This window comes from Enhydra lutris, unplaced genomic scaffold (genome assembly GCF_002288905.1).
Source record: "Enhydra lutris kenyoni isolate GAN:26980312 unplaced genomic scaffold, ASM228890v2 scaffoldscaffold21, whole genome shotgun sequence".
In the NCBI taxonomy this organism is placed as follows: Eukaryota; Metazoa; Chordata; class Mammalia; order Carnivora; family Mustelidae; genus Enhydra; species Enhydra lutris.
Window position 1 is genome coordinate 70881904 of NW_019154105.1, and position 24353 is coordinate 70906256.

General features: G+C 34.9%; 1 protein-coding gene across 2 annotated transcripts in view; it reads left to right on the forward strand.

Moving 5' to 3' along the window:
• LOC111149029 (inositol polyphosphate-4-phosphatase type II B) overlaps positions 1-24353 on the forward strand; it is a 372027-nt gene that overhangs the window by 201140 nt on the left and 146534 nt on the right. For both annotated transcript variants that reach the window (XM_022505917.1, XM_022505916.1), the window contains exons 11-12: positions 224-328; positions 12995-13103. In XM_022505917.1, coding sequence (XP_022361625.1) covers positions 224-328; positions 12995-13103 — 214 coding nt within the window. The remainder of the gene's footprint in view (positions 1-223; positions 329-12994; positions 13104-24353) is intronic.

Here is a 24353-nt window from a genome sequence, read left to right on the forward strand (position 1 = left end):
AGGAAGAAATAGATTTCCCTGTTTTACCTCATGGGATTATTATAAGAATAACTGAGAATTTTTTAAAATTGAATTTCTATAAAGAAAAGCAGCTTATACAAGATATACTTTTCTGTCTGAAATCCTTGTAATATTTTTCCATGTCAAACATTCTCTTCAACATACATGCACACACACATTTATTATTCATTTACTATTAACATTCAATTTTTTTTCTGCCTAGGGTCCTCTTTCAAATCAAGCAGCAGCAAAGGAGAGAAAACATTAGAATTTGTTCCAATAAATCTACATCTGCAAAGAATGCATGTACACAGCCCTCACTTGAAAGGTAGTGTATATAATATTCTTTTTTAAGTGGGCAAATTATTTGAATGTGTACTTTTTTAAAAAACTTGACTACAGGCAGAATTAAAAATTTTAGAATTATGTAAAGACGAAGATGAAACAATTGAAGTTGATAATGACCCTGAATACTACAAAGGGACTATAGTATTTTTTTTGCTGTGTTTCTGAACACTACTTTAAATGTGGCACTTGGATTGAGTTACAGGTGAATATGCAAAACAAATGAAAACATCCTTAAGTAGTCTCAGTGATGGCTGAAACCATGCATGCCAGTGTTTGAATTTAAAAAAAAAAAGGAAAAAGGAGAAAAAATACTTGTTCATTTTATGCTTAACTTGAAAAATCAAAGCCCAGAGATGGACTCAGAGGCCGTTTTTCTGACTTAGTGGTGATTGTCAACAGTCACCCCCTTCTCTATGAGAAGGATATTTATCAGAAAAAAAAAAAAAAGTGGTAGAGTATTTTACTGTACCTCAACATGAGAAACATTTTGCAAGGAAAAGTGTATAGATTTTTTATAAACATACTTCAGTAAGGTTTATTTTTTTTAAAGATTTTATTTATTTATTTGATAGAGATAGAGAGAGAGATCACAAGTAAGCAGAGCAGTAGGCAGAGAGAGAGGGGGAAGCAGGCCCCCTGCTGAGCAGAGAGCTCGATGCAGGGCTCCATCCCAGGACCTTAAGATCACAACCCGAGCTGAAGGCAGAGGCCCAACCCACTGAGCCACCCAGGCGCTCCCCTTCAGTAAGTTTTATTGAATATTGAGTATTGAATAAGGTGAATATCATATTGTATCCCTTGCCACTCTACATAAATCCTTGCTATTTCTTAGAAAAATATATTTTAAAATATTCTTTCCCCTCCCTTTTCCTTTAACTTACTGCTACATCAATTTCTGTGCACAAGTAGAGTGATTATCTGCCTCTTTTCACACACAGCAAAAGTCCCATATTATGGTTATTGTCCCACATCCTTATTAAAAAACTCTTCTCCTCTCTTCCCTCTCAAAAGTCTCTCTGTTTAATGATAAATGCTATGGTCATCCTACTAGTACCCATCTTCCGAGGGAGCCAAAATTTACTTTAGATCATCCAGTCCTTCATGGTAAGTGTATGGATATGCAAACATACAAAGATACGTCTAGAGACTCATGCTAACACCCTATTTTGTAGTTATTGTCACAATATAGAGGTTCTATATTGTAAAACAATATAGAGGTTTTACAAAGTTAAAATCTGTGTCCCACTTCAGAATCATCTGAAATTTCACAACTAGAAAAGTTAACCATTTTTCTGAGTTTGTGCGTACATTTGTGTTTATACAACCAGCTAATATGCAGGTGTAAGTGTAGTTATGGAAATGTAAAATTTTAGTAGCTTCAGTAACCTTTATCAACTATCTAAAATTTTAACTTGGATCCTTTTCACCAAAAATTATGTCAATGAAAGAACTGAAATAAAAATGAGATAGACTGGTCCAAAACATTTAGGAAATCTTAATTGATTACTGAGTATCTGTCAGTAGTTTGAACATAACATCTAATGGTCTTAAAAATCATCAAAACCAAAGTATCAGTAAATAATAAAGAAGCTACAAGAGTTAAAGGCTATCTGACGGGTCCCTGGGTAGCTCAGCTGGTTAAGCTTCTGCCTTCAGCTCACGTCATATCTGAGGGTTCTGGGACCAAGCCCCATGTTGGGCTCCCTGCTCAGTGTGGAACCTGCTTCTCCCTCTCCCTCTGCTGCTTCCCCTGCTTATGCATACATACTCTCTCTGTGTGCCAGATAAATAAATAAAATCTTTAAAAAAAAGAATTTTTCACTTCTGGTTTCAAATTTCCCCCTTAAAGACACCACCATTTTGAATTAGGATCTGTCCTAAAGCCTTGATTTGAACTTGATTCCATCTGTAAAGACCATATTTCCAAATAAGGTCATATTCAAGGTAATTTTCAGGGGAGCATAAATCAACCCATAATAACAAGATAGATAAAAGGAATTTCTTCTTTGTGATGACAAATATCAAGTAGTGTAAAGAAAAGCAAAATTTTCATGTTATAGAACTAGGGTACAACTCTTAAACTAGAGGGTTTTTGACACTGTAGTTTTCAGAAAGACTTCTTTTTGAAGACCTAAAGGAGAAAATGTGGGAAAAGATTAAAAATCTTAATGGCCAAGAATTAATGCAAAGGTACTGAATTCTACTGCATACTGATTTTTCCCCCAAGGTTATTCATGTAAGTTTTATATATATATATGTGTATATATATACACATATATATATGTGTGTATATATATACAAATATGTGTGTATATGTGTGTGTACATATATATATGTATATTGTATATATTTAATTTTATATACATCATATATATGTGGTATACATATCATATATGTAATATTGAATATTAAGCTTACATGTTTTAAAATATTTTGGATTTTATAATAAGTTCAAAATTTATTGTTTGAGATTGGAATTCAGATAAAGTAAGTGCTTATAGACTAGATCACCAGCTATATGTTTTAATATAAATTGAAAACTTGACTGAATTTTGGAGTTCTGCCACTTACTTCTTAGACATTGACCAAGTTAATAACTTTTCTGAGCATTGGTTTTCTTATTTACAAAATAAAATGGTTGAAAACTGTAGATGGCAGTCAATCAAATTTCTACTTATATAACATGTATTCAGCACATTAAATGAATTGCGGTTAAATTTATTTAAGATCTATGTTTACTGATTTGAACGTTTAGCTGAAATTACAGACAACATTTTGCAAGGTAATGATGCAAGTAAAATTGGCTAAGCCTCAGTATTTCACTGGTGAGTTATTTGGATGTAGTCTAGATTTATTTTCATTCTTACCATTAGTAAATTACATCAATCCGCATTTGATTAATATGCCTGCTATATTTGGAGAGGCGGCTTTGCAAACAATAGGAGGCAGATTCACCAAATACAAGGCTAATGTCTAGCTCTAGAAACAAGTAACTGAGCAGAACTAATGTTGTCATGTCTCATACTGACAAATGAAATAACCTCCATCCAATGTCAGATGCCCCCAGACCCATTAATTTTTCACACTTGTTCATTACTTAAATTAAATGCAACAAATACAATCCCAATAGAGATCTTAGACAGCAGTCACAATAGCAAAGAAAAAACCCCTGAATTTAAGAACAAAATTTTCCACCTCAAATTTTATTTTCATAGAAAGTCAGTGATAAATATTATAAAATATGGATTCTTACAATATTATTCTGTTTAAGTTATTTTATTTTATGTTATAGATGTATAATAGCATATTGTAATATATAACAAAAAGAGACAGAGAAAGAAAGAGGAAAGAAAAGAAAGAAAAAACCTTCTATAGCGTATCATAAAGCTATAATTGGAATCAGGTGGGACATACGCCAGAATTTATTGTGTAAGTATGGATGAGTCAGCCAACCTCTCTGCCCCTTAGTTTTCTAATCTTCGTATTGAGGGAAGGAACAAATGAGGAGCTGTTTAGAACTCCCTGATTTCTGTATCTTTAGTTTGGGTATATCACCTCATCAATGAAGTATAATTACTTTTAGATGTTTCATGATGTTGGTAAATTGTTTGGACTATTTTGAAATAGATTTCCCTTAAAATTCCTTGTTTTGTGATTCATGACAAAGTCATTTTGTGGATCATCTTGAAGTCCAGGATTATGGGTAAATTGTTCTCTGAAATGAGATCAGCATGTCTACATTTTTTTTTTTCATTACCACTATTTTTATAGTTGCAGGAATTTTAAAAAGATCTTCTGGGGAAAAAATAGACTTATTATCTCATATCTATTATTAAGTGGCTTTTTAAAGGCTATGAGGCAGCCCTATTATTAAATTTCAAACCAACCTAGTATCTGTAGCTTGATGAGATTCAACAACTTGAATTCCACTTCCACATTATGCTGTGTATGATGCCATTTTCACAAAGCCTAGAACAATTTTTGAGATATAAACTATCAAAAGAAGAAGACTTAAACTATCAAATCTGTATATTTGATATATAAACCATAAAAAAACTATCAAAAAACAGATTATATTATTTTAAGAAAGAAAAAAGGACCTTTGACTTTTTTTTTTTTTTTTTGCTCAAATTTTCTGTAAAATAAATGTCCATCTAGATTTTTGTAGTTGTTTCTTAGTACCAAAAATCTGGAAGCTTTTATTCTATACAGTTAAGGGCTGAATATCATAAAGATACGTAATTTAAACAGCAGGATAAAAGAAGGAAAATTTTAAAATGAGACAAATATTACTGATCAGATTGTTCCCTTCGAGTTTTACTTTTTATTGATTATTTGTTTTATATGTTTTTCTATATGCTCACTCTTAGAGAAATACAATAAATTTCAGTTAGTTCTAACTAAATTTTAAAAAGTACAAGTGCTCTAGCAAAGACTGAACCCGGTATTTTAAGTGTATACCATTCTTTATTAACTAAACTAAGAGACCAGGAAATGAATCCCATGCTCTACCTAGGTCTGTCTATTATTTTCATAGTAATTGCAAGTGGCATTCAGGATGAAGGGGCCAAAGAGATAAACCCAGCATTTCCAATACTGTGATATTTGTAAATAATAATTATCAAATACCATTTGCAAAATACTAAGACTCCCAAGAGTCGTGATTTTCTGTTTTCCAGTAAGTGTGGTATTTAAAAATTTTAGTAATTAGTGTAAAGTATGCCAGAATGGATTTCAAACTTAAAGATTATATAGCTGTATACAGTTTATGTTCTCATTTTAGATCATGTGATAAACCAAAGAAACCTATAGCTGAACAGGACAGCTTAACTTCATGTAAACTCTGGGAATAACATTCAGTAGCTACTTTCTAATTGTTTCCTTCAGAGCCACTCTTTAGTTATTAATGATTGTGGGACCATTCCAATGTGAGAATAGGGGTTTCCCACACCATCAGTTTCCCAGTGCTCCATGGATGCCAACTGAGTGTCTTAAGTTTCAACTCAGTTCTGACATTATCTACCTGGAGATAGCATCAGATTCCATGGGCTAAGGGCTCTGTCCACAAGACTGCCCTCCACTTCAGATGCCAGTTGAAAAGTTCAGGTTCTTACCTGTACTTTTAACCATCTGGCTGTAAATCAAATGTGCCCCCCTCCTTGGGTTCAATTAATTCAGTAGAACTATTCACAGAAGTCATTTACTAGAACACTGGTTTATTATAAAAGGATGTAACTCAGGAACTGCCAGGTGGAAGAGATGCACAGGGCCAGGCAGGTAAAGTAGGTAGAACTTCCGTGCTCTCCGAACGCCTCTCTCCCAGCACCTCCACCACAGAAGCTCCCCAAACCTAGTCCTTTTGGTTTGGTTTGGTTTGGTTTTTTTGAGATTTTATTACACAGGCAGGATTAATTAAATAATTGGCCCTTGGGAATTGAACTCAATCTCCAGCTCTTTTCCCCTCCCAGGTTCCTGGGTAGAGAGGAAGGATAGAAAATTCAGACCCTCTAATCTCATGGTTGAGTGCCCTGACAACCAGGCTCTGCCCTTAGGGGAGGTCCGAAAGTCACTCATTAACATAAGAAAAGACATCTTTAAAGCTCTCAAAGCTTAGGAAATTCCAAGGGTTTTAGGACCACCTTGCCAGAAAAGGGAACAAAGATATTTACCAAATATATTTATTTCTTACCCTTGTTAAGCAACAAAAATTCAATTGAGTAATTTATAAGTTCGAATTGTCTTTATTGAATGATTCATGAATCAGGCAGCATCCTACCTAACAAATAAAAGAGAGCTCTATAGAGCTGCAAAAAAGGAAAGCTTTTTGAATGTAGCAAGTGGGGAAAAAAGGAAATTATCGGCAAAGGAATCCATTATTTGAGGCAAAGTCATCCTTCTAATGGAATGGAAGGGATCTTTTAGTAAAATTTCTTAGCTGACCAAGAAATTCTATGTTGACTGGTTAAAGGTTACATTCCTGGAAGGCTGAAACTGCAGTTAGGTTAGATATTAAGCCTTGGTTTGCTGATGTGGGTCCTTTGACAAAAGTGACTATTTTGAGCCTCTGGCTTTCTTTTTTTACATTATAAATCACAATATCACAGTTATCAGTGTTTAAAAATTAACACTTCAAAGTGGCTTTTTGGAGATCTCAAATGTATGAAGGTAAAGATTGTATTACAATGCCTAAATTTTTTGAGCCTCTACAAAATGCGTACTTAAGGATCCCACCTTTTTGAGGAGTGATTCTAATCAAGGTAGATAGAGTCAAAAGGCAACAAAGAAAAGTGAGAGAGGCAAGAGAGACCTTATTTGTTCTTTCTACATCCAGACATAAACCCTACTTATTGTCTCTACAGAGAAAGCCTCTTGGTATTAATGGAATATCAAGGTTGGAGGTGGGGAAATGGAAAAAAGGTTTCTGGAATATAGATAAAGTATGCAGTTCTGCTAGCTGTGCTGAAATAACAGTACTACTTTTTACTTGCCTATTTGAAATGTATTCTATGAAGTTCAAAAGTAAGGAATATTTGGGAAACTATGTTTTAGTTCCTGGTCACTTTGCCCTTGAAAACATATAACTGTATTAGGAAATTGGCTCTCTCTCCATTCTTATTTTTTTCAAATCCTGATTGTTGTGCTGCTAATGATTTGTAAGTTTTCCTTAGAATTTCATATTCCCAATCTGCTTTATTGTTAACTTCCTGTTAATATATTGTTTAAAATGATAACAAATGGTAAATAAAATTACAAAAATGATAATTTAATGAAAATAATGGGAAATAAAGGATCTGATCTAAGAAAACATTGGATATTATAAGGCTAAATTTAAAAAAAGAATACAAACACTGTACTTTTGTTAGTATATTTACTTCTTACAGAGGTATGAATTAACAATTCTAAAACTATTTTATTTGTATAGTATGGTTAACCAAATATGTAAATATAAAATAGGGAGTGTCCAGTTTCTCAATATCAGAGAAAGAAGTTAGAAATAAAGAAGGAAGGCAGGCTAGAAGGAATCCTATAATGCTGAACTGAAGTCAGAGGTAACAATATGGACTCATGGGTTTGTTGTTGTTAATATAGATGTATAGATGCAGGTGTGTGTGTCTGTACAAGTTAGTATGCATATACATGCATATACTTCCTACCTCTGGCACTGAAAGAATTAAAAGCAGTAAGAATGAGTATGCCTACCCCCAGTATTTGATTTCTTTTTTTAAAAGAAAAGATATTTATTTGAGAGAGAGAGAGAGAGGAAAGGGCAGAAGGACAAACAGAGTCCCCACTGAGTGCTGAGCCCAATGCTGAGCTAGATCTCAGGATTCTGAGATCTTGACACTTATCTGACCAGAGTGCCCCCAGTATTTGATTTCTAAACACCTTCCTCAAGTAAAAAGCGCTAGGGTTCTTTGGAAAACTGGTTGATTCTAGGGCTGAGGCAGGGAAAATATAAGATGAGTCTAGAGTATCTGGTGGCTCTAGAAAGTAAGGAAGTGCTAAGAAACAAACAACAATGATGGCAACAAATGGAGAGGGTGACATAGATAAATAGTTACAAGCCAATGGAAGGAGTTCCCAACGGACAAAGTTAGAGCAACTTAAACATAAAGATAGTGTTAGATCATAAACCAATACCTATGAGCCCATACTGATGTTAATAAATAACTGAGGGGCACATGGGGGGCTCAGTCGGTTAAGCCACCAGCTCTTGATTTCAGCTTAGATCATGGTCTTAGGGATTGAGCCCTGTGTGGGGCTCCACATGCAGAAGGGAGTCTGCTTAAGCATTCTCTCTCTCTCTGTCTATCCCTCCCCCTACTCTCTCTCTTTCTCTAAAATGAATATATAAATATTTAAAAATAAATAGGTAGATAGATAGCTGAATATATAAACTAAAAGAGAAAGATAAACTATTCTTCCCAAAAGAATTCCAGTTAATGAATGTGGAAGGAATGAGGGAAATGGGAAATCACCATTCAACCATAGCAGTAATAATTGCCACAGGCAAGATATATCAATGGATGCTAAAATTAGTGGGCACAAGTCTAAAAAGAAACTGGATATTGTACTGTCTTAAAATATGTTTCTCTAAATATTTAGTAACTTTACAGTGAAGAATCAACTATAGATAGTGGCAGTCAACACTTTGACCCATGCATCAACTTTAACATGAAGTAATATACATCACCTTAACATACTCCCTGTTATAATGCACTGAGAAGGGCCTATCACTTCCATAGTATCCTACTCAACAGTGCAGAACTTCAGTCTACTTATGAGAAAACATAAGACAAACCCAAATTGAGGGACCAGTACTCTTCAAAAGTGTCAAGGTCAAAAATGAAATGCTGAGGAACTGTCATGGATTGGAGAAGACTACATGATAGCAACATGAAATGTGGAATTCTGGACTGGATCCTGAAAGAACAAAGGGTATTAGTGGAAAAACTAATTTTAACATATTATCTATTTATTTAATGTTATAGTACAAGATTAATTTCGTAGTGATAATCTCTGACTTGATAATCTCTGACTGTATAAGATATTAACATAGGGAGCATAGTGAAGGGTATACAGAACTCTGTTCTAATTTTGCAACAACTCTGGAAATCCAAAATTATCTCAAAAATAAAAATTTTCAGGGGGTAGGAGAAGAATAAATGAAACAAGATGGGATTGGGAGGGAGACAAACCATAAGTGACTCTTAATCTCACAAAACAAACTGAGGGTTAATGGGGGGAGTGGGGTTGGGGGGGTGGGATTATGGACATTGGGGAGGGTATGTGCTATGGTGAGTGCTGTGAAGTGTGTAAACCTGGCGATTCACAGACCTGTACCCCTGGGGATAAAAAGATATTATATGTTTAAAAAAATAAAATTAAAAAAATAAATAAATAAATAAAAATTTTCAAAAGTATTTAAACAATAAATATGTTTTTGTATTTTAATAAAAATTATGTATATTTTCAAATATATAACATGTTATTTTGCATACATATGTATAGTGAATGATTACTATAGCTAAGCTAATTTACATATTCATCTCACAGAGTTGCTGGGCTTGCTTTTTTTCATGTGGCGAGACATTTTTAAAGGAATTCTGTATTTCTTCCTATCTTAGATAGCATATTAAAACTTAATTCAAATTTAAAAAACAGATAAAAAATAAAACTGAATTCAAATTTTATAGAAACAATTGACAGCAATTTAGCCTCGATACCTCATACAAGTAGAATCACGCATTATTTGTCTTTCTGTGGCTTATGTCACTTAGTAACCTCAAGGATTGTCCATATTGTCACATATTACAGAAGTTCCTTTCTTTTTAAAGTTGAATAGTATCCCATTATACATATACAGCACATTTTCTTTATCCATTCACCCACTGATGGGCATTTAGGTTGTTTCCACATCTTGCCTATTATGGATAGTGCTTACATGAACGTAGAGGCGCTCCTCTCTCTCTCTGAGATCCTGATTTCAATTCCTTTGTATAAATACCCAGAACTGGTATTGCTGAAGCATGATAGTTCTACACTGTGCAGGGATTCCAGTTTGTCCACATCATGGCTAACACTCACTGTCTTTTGTTTTTTTGATTGAAGCCATTTTTACAGGTGTGAGATGGTATCTCATTGTAGTTTTGATTTGCATTTTCCTGATGATGAATAATAACCTTTAACATTTTGACATGTATCTGTTGGCCATTTGTATGTCTTCTTTGACAAAATGTCTGTCTATTCAAGCCTTTAGCCCATTTTTTAGTCAGGTTATTAATTGTTTTACTATGGAGTTATAGGAGTTCATTATATATTTTGGAGATTAACGTCTCATCAGATATATCATTTGCCAATATTTTCTCCTCTCCTGTATGTTGTCTTTTTTGTCTATAGCTTCCTTAATTATGCAGAAGTTTTTCAGTTTGACGTAGTTCTGTTTGTTTTTGTTGCTTATGCTTTTAGTGTCGCATCTCTGAAATCACTGTAAAGACCAGTCATCATAAAATTTTCCTCTGTTTTCTTCTAGGAGTTTTATACTTTTAGGTCTTATGTCTAAGTCTTTAATCCATTTTTGAGTTGATTTTTGTGCATGCCATAGGACAAGGGTCTGATTTCATTCTTTTGCATGTGAATTATCATAAATTCTCTTTGTTCTTTTATAGAATATGGTCCATGGATGGATATGTATTCATCCTCATCCCATTGAGATATATATATTTCAGATTCCAATATGTTTTTTTTTTTCTGGATAGTATATATAGTTTTTTTTTTATTTCTTCAGTTAAAAAAATAATACCTTACATGAACTATAAGGACATATAAGAGAAACTGAAATGAGCCTCAGAATATTTGTTTATTAATTTACATTTTTGAACACCTACAACATGGATGAGCTCATAAACAGGAAATAGAATGGAAACAAGGGGCGCCTGGGTGGCTCAGTGGGTTAAAGCCTCTGCCTTCAGCTCGGGTCATGATCCCAGGGTTCTGGGATTGAGCCCTGTGTTTGGCTCTCTGCTCAGCAAGGAGCCTGCTTCCCTTCCTCTCTCTGCCTGCCTCTCTGCCTACTTGTGATCTCTCTCTGTGTGTCAAATAAATAAGTAAAAAATCTAAAAAAAAAAGACCATGAGAAAGAGCATGGTTTATTAAAAAAAAAAAAAAAAAAAAAAAGGAAACAAGTAAAAGTCAGAACTTTGGATATGAAAGAACTTGTTTATAACTTTGGAAGTTCTTCATTATAGTTGGATTCAAGAAACACACAGGCTTTCTTTTAGATTTAAAAATAATCAGCTCTTTATTATGAAGAGTAGACAATATTTGAGTATCTTGCTTCTCTTCCTTTACCTGCTGCTTCCAAGTTTCATTGTTCCTTCATAGGTGACTAAAATTCCCCTGAGCAGAGTGGAAGAACAAAGAGAAAATTTCTGCTCCTAGAAAGTAGTTTTGGAAATGCTGAAACTATATGTGGGTTGAAGAGACAGATTCACTAGGAAGCTAGTGCAACTTAAGTTTGGGGTTCTTCCTGTATATGAGCCTCTTCTTCTAAGATCCTGCAAAGGGCCTTAGCAACTTGTTTGTGGTCAGGTGTTTTGCTAGGTTCCAGTCACTAATTTAAACCCCTGGCTCTCCATCCCTGGATTAGATGTCAGAAGACTGTGGGTGTAAGGTCTTTGGCGCTTCAGACAAAGCAGGTCATTTCTCAAGGTTCTCAGAGTTCTCATCAGATAAATGAAGGTAGACTAGAATTTTGTTTTGGGAAATTTTGGGTGCTTTCATGACCATTTGAGAAATCTGTGACCCTTTTCCATGAAGTAGAACAGACATACTTATACAATTTGCACATACTTAGGACTTTCCCGAAACTATTTTCATAACCCTAGATTAAAATCTCTCGGATGATGAAGTCTTTAAATTCATGCAAGTCTAATATTCTGCTATATTAAGAAAAGCTAACTTCTAGTTTATTAGTGATTTTTTAAAAGGGCAAGAGATTACCACTCTAACCATCTATTGATGGCTGTTCAATAAGTGCCTTATTGATAGGTTGATTTGGGTTTCATTCTGGGTTTTTTTTTTTTTTTTTTTTTTTTGCTTTCTGTATTGTTTTGTTTTGTTTGTGTGACCTTGAGTTCTCTCAGTTCTCCTGAGGTCTTTCACTTGAAGACATTTTTTATTAAGAAAAATATTTTAGATGCCTTTGGACTGAACCAGTATAAAGAAATTATGGTGTTTACCTGAAGCTAATAAAATAATTTATGTTTTCCCTGTAAATGGGAACTGAAAAACAACCAGTGTCAATACCAAAATCAATTTGGAAAGGATCTACTATGAAATTAGGTTTCTCAAATAAAATGTAGTTTAACAAGAGATGATCACTCTGTCTTCCTTCTTATGGGGATACTTTTCATTAGAAGGTAAAAATGATGCTGTGCTTTGAAGCAATAAACTTAATATGTACCAAACTTGATGGCTTTCAAGATCAAAGGATTGAGTTTCAATTTAAATGTATGGATTTTTTATTAAAAAAAAAAACAAAAAATCTTGGTGGAAAATAGATCTAGAGACATTTTATGTATTCTTTCCATGTCATCTAAGAAAATTGCAAAAGCTTGCATTCAAAACTGTGTAAGATTCAGTATACACAGACAGGAAACTACTCTGTATAGATTTTTTTTAAATGTACTAGTACTGTTCTGCCCTTGAGCCAAGATGAATTAATATTTTCGTTCTTCCTCTGTAAATTTTCTCTGTAAAGATTGTTCATTATTGTTCAATTTCAATATGATTGCAAATTAAATGATGCAAAACTCAATAAAGTAAAATACACAAAAGACCAATTAACACGTTATCTCAGTAAGTATATAGAAGAATGAGGGAACATACTGTTCCACACAGTAGCATATAATTAAGATGTAGTCATAAATCAAAGAAATATTTTAACTTGTTTAGGTGCACAGGTGGCTTTTAGAAAGATTGATTAGCTCCTCTTGCCCCCTTGAGATGAGAGTTCATAGTTATTCCTGCAAAATTAAACAGAATAATTTCTCAAACTTCCCGCAGTGTGTATGCTTCAATGCAGATAGCATGCTGGAGACAAATGTTTGCAGAGTGTTCATCTCCTTGTCCATTCCTGTTCCAGATGCTCTCTACGATGTCATCACTGTGGGAGCCCCAGCTGCCCATTTTCAGGGATTTAAGAATGGTGGTCTTCGGAAACTACTCCATCGATTTGAAATGGAAAGAAGAAAGTAAGTGATGACACGATGCATTAATGATATTATCTTCCCTTTGGGAAAGTTTGTTTATAAGGTTAGGATGAAGAAGCTTGGTCCATCGCAATGAATAGTTCTTGACATCTCCAACCCATTAAGTACCTTAAAGTTGTCAAATGGCCAAGAAAATATTAGAACAGAAATGAAATTAGAATACATGAAATGCCTGAGTGTGTTGCTTATAGAGTAGCACCATGCTGGCAGAAAAATCTTCTGGAAACCATGCTACCAAAAAATAAGATATATTCTGGTATCAACTATGGCTCATTCAATGGAATGGTATTCATGTAGAGATTTAGTTGAAAATGATCTACTTTAACTGTGAAGCCCAAGACACTTGATGGAGAGCATGAGTCCCAATTATGACTCTGACCATACCAGTGATTTTTTTTTTTTTTAAAGAAGCTGGTTCTTTTTTTTTTTTTAAGATTTTTATTTATTTATTTAACAGAGAGAGATCATAAGTAGGCAGAGAGGCAGGCAGAGAGAGAGGAAGGGAAGCAGGCTCCCTGCCGAGCAGAGAGCCCGATGCGGGGCTCGATCCCAGGACCCTGGGATCGTGACCTGAGCTGAAGGCAGAGGCCTTAACCCACTGAGCCACCCAGGCACCCCGCATACCAGTGATTTCCATTGGGGCTGAAGGCCAGGCACATAACTGCCTATCATTTAATTGTGTCGTTTGAAAAAGAGACATCAATGTAGAACTCTGTTGAATGGTGAGATTAAAACAGTAATCTTGTATTCCTTAGGGACAAGGCATAACACAAAAACCAAAGTATTATCACTGTCACTTAAAATTTTATTATACTTGAATTTTTTGTGTGTTCAGTTATTTTAAAATATTGCATCGGTAGTTCAGTCCCACATACTGACCCCCACATACTGAGTTTATCCTGTAATATGCGTATATTCATGTAAACCATCAAGAGTGTTATTCAGGTATGAAGGGTAAATTTCCCTTCCTTTTCAAGTCATTACTCTTCTTGGATTATAGTCCCAAATTTTGAAAATTAGGGGAAAATAGTTATTCTTAGTCATAGTTGGTTTAGTAATAGTATTAGAAAATGTGAGTGGCAAAAACAGAATTTTCTAAAACGTTTTATCACGTAACACATTTGTTATTCAGTGTCCAGAGGTTCAGGAAGAAAGCATTCAAAAATTTGGAAGCGTTCAAATTGGGGCACCTGGATGGGTCAGTTGGTTGAACTTCTGACTCTTGATTTCAGCTCAGGTCATGATCTCAGGGTCCTGAGGTGGAGCTCTGCCTTGGGCTCCATGCTCAGGGAGGAATCTGCTTGAGAGTCTCTCTCTCCCTCTCCCTTTGCCCCTCCCCCTGCTGACACTGTCTCTCTCTTAAAAAAAAAAAAATTATTTAAAGTAAGTTAGAATTGAATAAGTAATATACTATTATATTAAATATAAACTAATAATATAGCTATATGTTTTTTCTTGTTTTAAAGAAATTAACTTTGGGAGTTGCCTGGTGGCTCAGGTCCGATAAGCTTCCGACTCTCGATTTCAGCTGGGGTCATGATCTCAGGGTTGTGAGATGAGCCCTGCACTCCATTCCACACTGGGCATGGGGCCTGTTTAAGATTAGCACTCTCTCTCTCTCTCTGTACTGCTTACCCCTCTCCCACTCACATGCTCGCTCACTCTCTCTCTTTCTCTCTCATTAAAAAAAAACACACAAGCATGGAAGGAGGGAAGGAAGGAAGGGAGGGAGGTAGGGAGGAAAGGAAGGAAGGCAAGAAAGGGGAGGAGAGGGAAGGGAAGGAAAGAGAGAGAACAAATGGACTTTGTTACAGTACTATTAATTTAGATATAATCCTTATTCAGATTACTCCAGGTTTCATTTTTGTGTTTTGTTGGTTGGTTGAGAGGACATAGATAGAATTCTATGAAATTTTATCACAGGTGTAGATTAGAGTAACTATCATCAAAATAATCATCAAGGACTATTCCATTACCACCGGGGAACTCCCTCAGATGATTTCTTAATAGTCACCGCCTCCCCCAAAACTTCTGCTGCAGAAAGTTATTCTGTTGCCTTATTATTTCAGCAGGGAGTAGAAATCAGAATTGCAACCAGGGGCTCTGAGGGGAAAGGAGCTCCTATTTAATTCATGGAGGCTGGCAGCCAGTTATCACAGACCTCATGGGGAAAGGATGCCATCCCTTTGCTGAAATGGGATGGGAGTGGAATACAGGTTTTTGTCCAGGTACTGTACCAGGGAGGGGCTTTTCTCACTGACCCCTTGCTGCACCAATATTGAAGTGGGGGAGCAACTTGCCATTTTTCTGATATCACCCACAGAATAGACAAGTATGAGTAAAACTTTTCTGTTCTGTTTGGCCACCCTTTACTAGTTGTTTGGCTTTTCTTGGATGCCACTTTTACCTAGCATTTTGCATCACTGGGATATGAGACAAGAAAAAAAAAAAACAAAAAACAAAAAACTATGGAACTCACTGTCATGTTATTCCTTGAGTCCCAAAGCACCCAGTCAAACTGCCCTCATTTTTCCACCTCTTAGATTCTTCTGATAAATGACTTACAGGTTTTGTCTAGAGTGGTTTTTTTTTGTAATTAGAGAAGTAAAATAGACTATATTTACTCCATCTTGCCTGGAACTGGAAGTCTCTAATCTTGAGAATTCATCTAATCTATTTGTTTTTCTCAATCAAATGTTAGAGTTTATAACACAGTTAAAAGACTGAAAACTGTCCACAGGGCACATAAAATCTAGTTGAGCATATAAAGAGTTGGCATATGATGATACATGGAACCTAACTGTGTAACTTCATAAAATCCTAATATATTACTATATGCTACTATACTATTAAAGAAAATGTTGAGTTGTGTGATTAGATTCTGAATAATATTTTTTGAGTCTTAAATATCTCCATGAGTATCTGAATTTTTTACTATTCCTCACCTTTCACTGGGATGTTTATATACCTATAATCACACACACACACACACACACACACACACTTTTAGGATCAAATTTAAAATAAAAGGAAAAAGAGCATCCAATGCTTATAAACATTAATTTGCTTTAGGTTTTTCATATGTGTTATTATCCCATTATTTTACTAATGACTTTATTGATAAAATGCAATGAAGTCTTTTAATTAAAAAACAGTATGGTGTGAATCTCAAAAGTATTCCATAGGGCAGTGATACAGGACAAATACGGCTTGCTGAGGCAATACACATATAAGCATGGTTTCAGCCAGTCCATCAAGTTAAGAGGTGATATAAACAAAGACTTCCAGCATAAAGTGACATCATGCTATGCAAATTATTTTTCTGTAGACTCTTTCAACAACAAATATTGCATTTGTCAGTCAAAAGCAATAACAGGAGTAAATATGACTATATGAAATGAGTAACTTAGACTCACACACTTATTTACATTTGGCAGTGCAGAAAAGCACATTAGGTGACGGAATTTTCTTCAGCTCTGTTCTTTTGCTACTTCCCCAAAAGATAGTCAAATATTTTAGGCCAATTTTTTAAGGGATCGATCATAGCTGTTACACTACCTCACCTCCATTTATTTTCATCTCAGCTACGCTAATGAACTATTGTCCTGTGAGAACACATGTAATTTATGTGTCTGTTCCTCAGGGATCTGTCTTTTGATGAATACACTGAATACATAATGAGAAGGGTTTTAGTATAAGAAAGCCTTGCTTACTGGGGCGCCTGTGTGGCTCAGTTGGTTAAACTCTGATTCTTGATTTCAGCTCAGGTCATGATCTCAGGGTCTTGGGGGGAAGCCCCACATTGGGCTCGCACTTGGCACTGCTTCTCCCTCTCTCTCTACTCCTTCCCCCTCCTGTGATCATGTTCTTGGTCTCTCTCTCTCAAATAAATAAATGAATAAAATATTTTAAAAAGAGCAAGCCTCGCTTATAGTGTTCATATAATGTAGTTTAGATCACATAAAAATGCATTTTAAAAGCTACAAGATAATTAACAAGAAGAGTGATCTTTTTAGAAAAACAAGTGTCTGAGTGTATTTCTCTGTTCAGAAACCTTCAGGGGGTTCACAGTCATCCACTGGGCATTCAAAGCATCTGTGATCTCGCTCCACCAACTTTCTACTTTCATCAGTCACTACCTTCTCCTATAGTTGCTTCTTAAATGCTATATAAACTGTTTCCTTAATGGACCTCAGACTTTTCCACCTCTTCTTCTTTCCTTACTCAGTTCCCTTTTATAAGAAATGCTTCTGTTTTCATCTTCCCCCTATTTTCTGTTTCTTTCTGTCAAAACCATACACAAAATCCTATTCAAAATTCCATGCATCATCCGTCCTGAGATTCTACCCTTTCCATTATGTCTTCCTGATTTCCCAAGTTGATTTGACTTCCTATTCCTAATATTTTATTTTTACTCCCCTTATAGCCTTATTAGGTCAGGGTTGTGATGTATTTGGTTTGTTCTTGTGTGATACTCCTATAACAGTTTGTGATTTCCTTGATAAAGAGATAACCCTTGAAATTTGGATCTTTTGGAGTTCCCCAGAGAGTATTTGGTATACAAGTTCAGATTCGTCAGGCATTGGAATTCACGTATGAATCAGTTACATTCTCTGATTTAAAGTGCTGAAAACACCAGTGAGAGATCAAGTTTCACAAATAATAATAATTCAGTACAATCAGTATTACATAAAGTAGGGCTTCTCAACCTTGACTGCATATTACAATTACCTCTGGAGCTTTAGAACATTTTTATCTATGCCAAGATATCACCCCAGACAAATTAAGTGAAAGTCATGGGAATAAAGCCCAGGTATGGGTATGTTTTAAAAGATTCCCAGGTAAGAATGATGTGTAGCACGAGATAGATGTGAGTGAATAGTGCTGGGAGAAAACAGGAAGGGCATGGAGAATAGAAACAAGAATAATGACACAGTTGAGTTGCACTTGAAAAATGTTCAATATAGACTTTCAATTGAGATGTATCAGGAAGAAAGAAAATTTATACAAGGTAATATTTGTTGATATAGGAAAAAAAAATTACATCTTGCTTAGTGGAAATGTGTGTTTAAAGAATCCCAAAATCATTAATAGTTGCAAAACAGAACCAAGATCGGAATAAAGATATAACAATTTTGATCTGAGAAAACGTGGGCTCGAGTAGCATGTGAACAAATAAAATTGAACATATTATAAGGGTTTTCATGCCATAAACATGAGATTTTTCTGAGACAAAACCCTAATTGCCCATGTTATTTTTCTAAAGGACCAAAATTAAGATGTTTGTAGGCTGTGTATTCAGTTGTTACATCAAACATCAAACGATGTTACATCAAACTTTCCTGGAGTCAGTGATTTACATGGAAGCTCTTTAAAGCTTGTGGATTCCTCCCCCAAAATATGATCAATTCTTTACTTCTGCTGTTGCTTAAAAGAAAGGGGGGGAATTGCCACAACAACACATATTTTGCCTGCTTTGAACATTTGTGATTTCAGCAGGAATTTCAGGCTCAGACAGAACTTTGAGTAGGATCATGACCTGAAAGCCTTTTCCTTAAGATGGAAAAGCACCTCATGAAAACCAAGAATCTTTATAAAGAAGAAAAAGTGCCAGTGAAGGGCAATGTCAACCTCATGTGAGAATATTAATTCCCTGTGATCTGCCTATTCGTTTAAACTCAGAACTAACTCCCTGCAAATGACCTAATGTCACATGCCTGTGGACAATCTCTAGTGTTCCCACCCCTCCCCCATCTGTTCCAGATAGGAACGCAGTAAACATTTACTACCCCACAATTTCAAACGGAAAAACAAAAAAGAAAAAGATCACTTGGAAAAGTCATAAGGAAAATGAACTAAAATTTTACTGACAGGAATATTGTCGGCTCACCTTGAGCCTGCCACAACCTGAGTCTGTATTGCAATTTGGGGGACTTTTCTGACGGAAAGCAGAATATTAATACAAAGGGTTAAACAAACCAGTCTTACCTTTATGAGATCAATGGTTATGCAGTCATATGACAAAAACTCTGAGGGAAATTTTCCTATTATAAGGAGAAGATGTTTCTTCATTCTCTATTTTAGAAAGAAGACTTCTTGGGTAAAAGGAAAACTATTGCATTAGGCAAGGAAGCTCTGTGTAGCCTACAGTGCGGCAGGCATTCATTTAGCCAGAAATGGGACCTGGATGCAATACCTCATACCACTACCTTTGATATATGTATCCTTCTGATAGAATCACTAACCACTGCTTAATTTGGGGAAACAAAATTGTAAATTAAACAGCTGAGATGTCTAAACAAAACAGTTTTCCAACTTATCTTTTTTTGTACTCCAGTAACTAAGCAGTAGTTACAAAAAAAATTTGTTTTAAACCTTTCGTTTTCATACTTAAGACTAAGATTCTCATTTTTTAAACGAAAGGGAATTAGTGATTCAAATATATTCAGTGAAAGCAGTAAGACTGCACCCATGATTTGATTTGGAGAATGAATTTTTCTTTTTTTTTTCTACTGAAGTTTTTTTGCTATCTCTAGCTTGATCTCTGGATTTCTCTTAGAAATTTGTCTTGTTCACTAGCAGACCAGTTTAGTCTGAGATCACGATTCTGTTTAGTATTTTCTGTGTACCAAGAGATCATGCCATATATCTTTTCATTAGAAATATTTTGATCTTTCAATAATGTGAATTTAAAAATATTTTCTATTAATTATTTTCTTTTTTTAATTTTAATTCCAGTGTAGTTAATATACAGTATAATATTAGTTTCAAGTATATGATATAGTGAAACAATACTTCCATACATTATCCTGTGCTCATCACGACAAGTACCGTCCTTAATCCCCATCACCTATTTAACCCATTCCCCCCCAACTCCTTTCTGGTAACCATCAGTTTGTTCTCTATAGTAAAGAGTCTGTTTCTTGGTTTGTCTCTTGTTCTCTCTCTTTTTTTTCTTTGCTCATTTGTTTTGTTTCTTAAATTCAACACATGAGCAAAATCATAGGTATTTTTTTCTTTTTATACTTTCTATACTTTCTATTATCCATGTCGTTGGAAATGGCAAGATTTCTTTCTTTTTTATATGGCTGAATAATACTCCATTGTATAAATATACCACTTTTTTTTTTAAAGATTTTATTTATTTGTCAGAGAGCACACTACCCAGTAGTGTGATTACTGGATCATAAGGTAGTTCCGTTTTTACTTTTTTGAGGAACCTCCATACTGTTTTCCACAGTGACTACACTAGTTTGTGTTCCCACCAACAGTGCAAGAGTGTTCTTTATCTCTGGATCCTCACCAACACTATAGTTCCTTGTGTTTTCAATATTAGCCATTTGAACAGGTGTGAGGTGATAGCTCATTGTGTTTTGATTTGCATTTCCCTGAGGATGAGTAATATAGAGCATCTTTTCATGTGTCTGTTAGCCATTTATATGTTCTCTTTGGAGAAATATCTGTTTGTATCTTCTGTCCATTTTTTTCTTTTTTTTAAAAGATTTTATTTATTTGACAGACAAAGATCACAAGCAGGCAGAGAGAGAGAGAGAGAGGAGGAGGCAGGCTTCCCACTGAGCAGAGAGCCCAACATGGGGCTCGATCCCAGGACCCTGGGATCATGACCCGAGCTGAAGGCAGAGGCTTTAACCCTCTGAGCCACCCAGGCGCCCCTTCTGTCCATTTATTAAATTGAATTATTTCAGTTTTATGTGTATGTTTATTGGAAAATGTAGAAAAGTCAAAATAAAGATTAAAATTGCCTGTAATCTCCCTCCTGAACAAGACAGTCACTGGTGGCATATAGGTGTGGTCTCATCTAGTTCGTTTTTACACATATAATTTACACCCTTATTTTTTTTCTTTTATAAACTTAAAAATTCAGAATGGCCTAAAATGGTTAATTCTTCAAAGTATATCAATTGAATGCTCTACATTGAAAAAAAAAATCTATGTGTTTGTGGTTCTTTGGAAGTCATGACCAATCCATCAAAGGTAGTCTATTTTAAAATATCAGTCTTATAGGTTACAGTTAAAATTCATGTCCTATTCACTTCCAAATATATTTTCTTTCCTTTTGAAAAAAATACTTTATACCACATTAAAAAAAAAAAAACCCACTTTATATCACACAGGCCCTATGGAAATAAAGACTAGGTATCTACCCATTCGTTTTTTTCTTTTGAACCGACACCTGGCAATACGTGATTTTCAAGGAGATAGCAATTTCACTCTTTGTGTAGATTATAATTTGATTCCTTGGGGATATATTTTCTTCCACCTATGATTTAGTCTTCTTCAGCCACTCTTAGCTCTCTGCTCAGTTCATCTTTGAGCCAATACAAAGTGAGGGCTGCCAAAACTATGGCCCAGGTTTCTCTTCTCTGTGACAGTTCCCTGCATGTAGCTAGCTCCCTGTATAAACAGCATCAAGTCTTCCAGAGAAAGTGGATTTTTATCTCTTACATACGTATAGTTTGGAATAAGAAGAAAACAAACTGTGTTTAAATAAATAGTCATGTTGAGACTTCAATATACTGTGCAAACGGCATGATTAGGATTGTAAGGCATTGAGCTACCTGTGATAGAAGGGAATAGAAGGATATTTCTAAGTTGCATATGATCCTAAATGAATTTGTAATGCAGTTTTTCTCCTTCTTTATTCTCTTTTTAACTATACAAAAACAAGATTTGCTTGTAGCACACAAATTTAAAGAATAAAGAAGCATTTAAACTGAAAAGCCTACCTCTTCTGCTATCTCTACCTAGAATAAATCAGTTAGAACAGCTAAATGTATTTCCCTGTGTAATTTCTTCTAGGCTTCCAACCATTTGAATTTTTAATGGCTATGACTCAGTCCACAAACTCAAGGTTCAAGGGAGTGTGATGTTCTTGAACTTTCCATAACTAAGTTTAGTTTTTTCTGGCTCCATTCTGGGTTAATGCAGAAACTTTCATTTTAGAAATTCATAGACTCCACTCCCTAAATGGATGGAATCATGGCTTGGGCACAGAGTAACTTTGTGACATTAGTCAAATTGCCTCACCTCTCTATAACTTAGTTTCCTCATTTGTGGTATGGAAGTACTGCTTACCTCATAGGGTTGTTCTGAAGATTTGATAAGTTCATATACACCAACGTTTTATAACAGTGCCTGGTACTTAATGAGGGCCTAACAGATAATAGCTATTATTTATGTAAAATATGTAAACAGGTATATTTTCACTCAGAAAAGTGTTTTGGCAGTGCCTCATTTCAATTCATGTAGATCTCATTTTTTCTAAAAGCTATGTAGCATTTTATCGATTAAGTGTAGCATAATTATCTAACAATACAATATTGATCATTTAGGTTATTTCTAATTTTTTGTTATAACTACCCATGTTCACAGGATAAACCCTTATTTTTATGTCCCTAAAAACTGTATTTCTTTTTTGATAAACTCCTAAAAGTGGAATTTCTTAGTTGAGGTGGTAAATTTTAGAGATGTTGCCATGTTTCCCTCCAAAATAGTTGTATCAATGTGCATAAAATGCCTAATTGCCCACATATTCTCAAGCTCTGGGCTACTGACACCATCTCTGTGTGAAGCCCAGCTATGGCTCATGAGGTCCAGAATGAATTGACAACCATCTAGCAGACAGCTCTACATTAATGCTATCATCCAACCACTTCAATGTCAACATATTCAATCATCTCTCGATCTCTTTCCCTCAAACTTCTCTTGAGAATCTCTTTCCTTAATAAAAGTCACCTTCGTTCACCTAGATGTTCATTTTAGAATCTGGAAATCATTGACTACTTTTCTTCCCTTGCTTCCACTTCCAATAAAATAAAATCAGTTCTTTCAGTTCCACCTTCTTATTTTTCAGGAAGTCATTTATTTCAGTAATAAATAATGGGTTCAGACAATTCTAACCCATGAAATCACCATCTTTTAAATATTCTACTGCCAAATCTCTTAATTTGGCAAGATTAAGAGATTAATCTCTTTCCAGACTGGCTCTCATCCAAGCTGTTTTTCTCACTTTGGTTGGAGTAATAGTTCCAAAAGACAAATACAATCTTGTGATTTCATAATATTGAACATTTCTTAGCTACCTCTTGCCTGGAGTATAAAGTTCAAGGTGCATAATATATTCATGTGTCATCTGGTCCCACTTTCTTCTCCATTTTCATCTTTCACCCCATCCTCTATATGAACCAGACTAAATTTCCTCAGTTTCAGGGCTGTCCGAAAGCCTTCTTTGACCCATTGGCTAGACTGCTGCTTTAAGACTTCTGTATGCAATCATCCCTAATTGTCTGTCTTCCCCTCTGGACCATGTGTGCCATGAAGAAATGGACTGAGTACATCTGGTTTACCACAGTATCCCCAGGAGCTAACTTCTAAGTGTTTGCTGAAGGGGTGAATAAAAGAAATGAAAGGATTACCTATCACAGGACTATCTCTCTTCTGCCTGAAAAGATCAGTGTGATTATATCAGGTAGCAGAAACATAGAAAATAATTGTGGAGTTGGGAAATAGAAATAGAGGAATATTTGTAGAAAATGTCTCATAAGCTTTAAAAGCAGCCATTTTTTTTTTTCAAATATTAGAACGTTAGTGTTTGCTTGCACCTCACTAGGAAGGGAGAATAAACTTTTATGTGTTCTGAAAGGGGATAGATGATAAATTCTGTAAAATTAGCCTAGCGTAAAATCTGATTCAATATTAGTAATGCAGTAGTGACTTTAACATTTCAGTTGGTGACATTTTTCCAATCACCAACCAAAAAGCTTGTGAAGCCAAGTGTGATCTGAAGTGTTAGGCAAAAAGCACTGTATGTAGTATGACAGTTGCAGAATTCTTAAAATTAAATCTTTCCCTTAAAGAAATGACTTTAATTGTACGTGAAAATAAGTTTGTTAAATGACCTAGAATTTCTAGTGATAATAAATTTGGTGAAGAGAAAAGTATCTAAAATGATAAAGCACATCATCAATCCTATTTGAGGATTTCAGAAAGCCATTGAACTTCTCACCCTTCCATTTCCTTGTTTGCACTATAGATGTGGCTGATTTCTTTTGAAATCATTAGATTATTAGAAAGAGTGGTTAAAATCTTGAGATTTTAAGGAAAGATTTATGAAGTATATCATCACTATCTTTCAGGAAGATAATTTGAATAATTTGACTTTCACAATTAAATGTTTTAATTTTACAACTATTAAAATATGATTTCTACTTT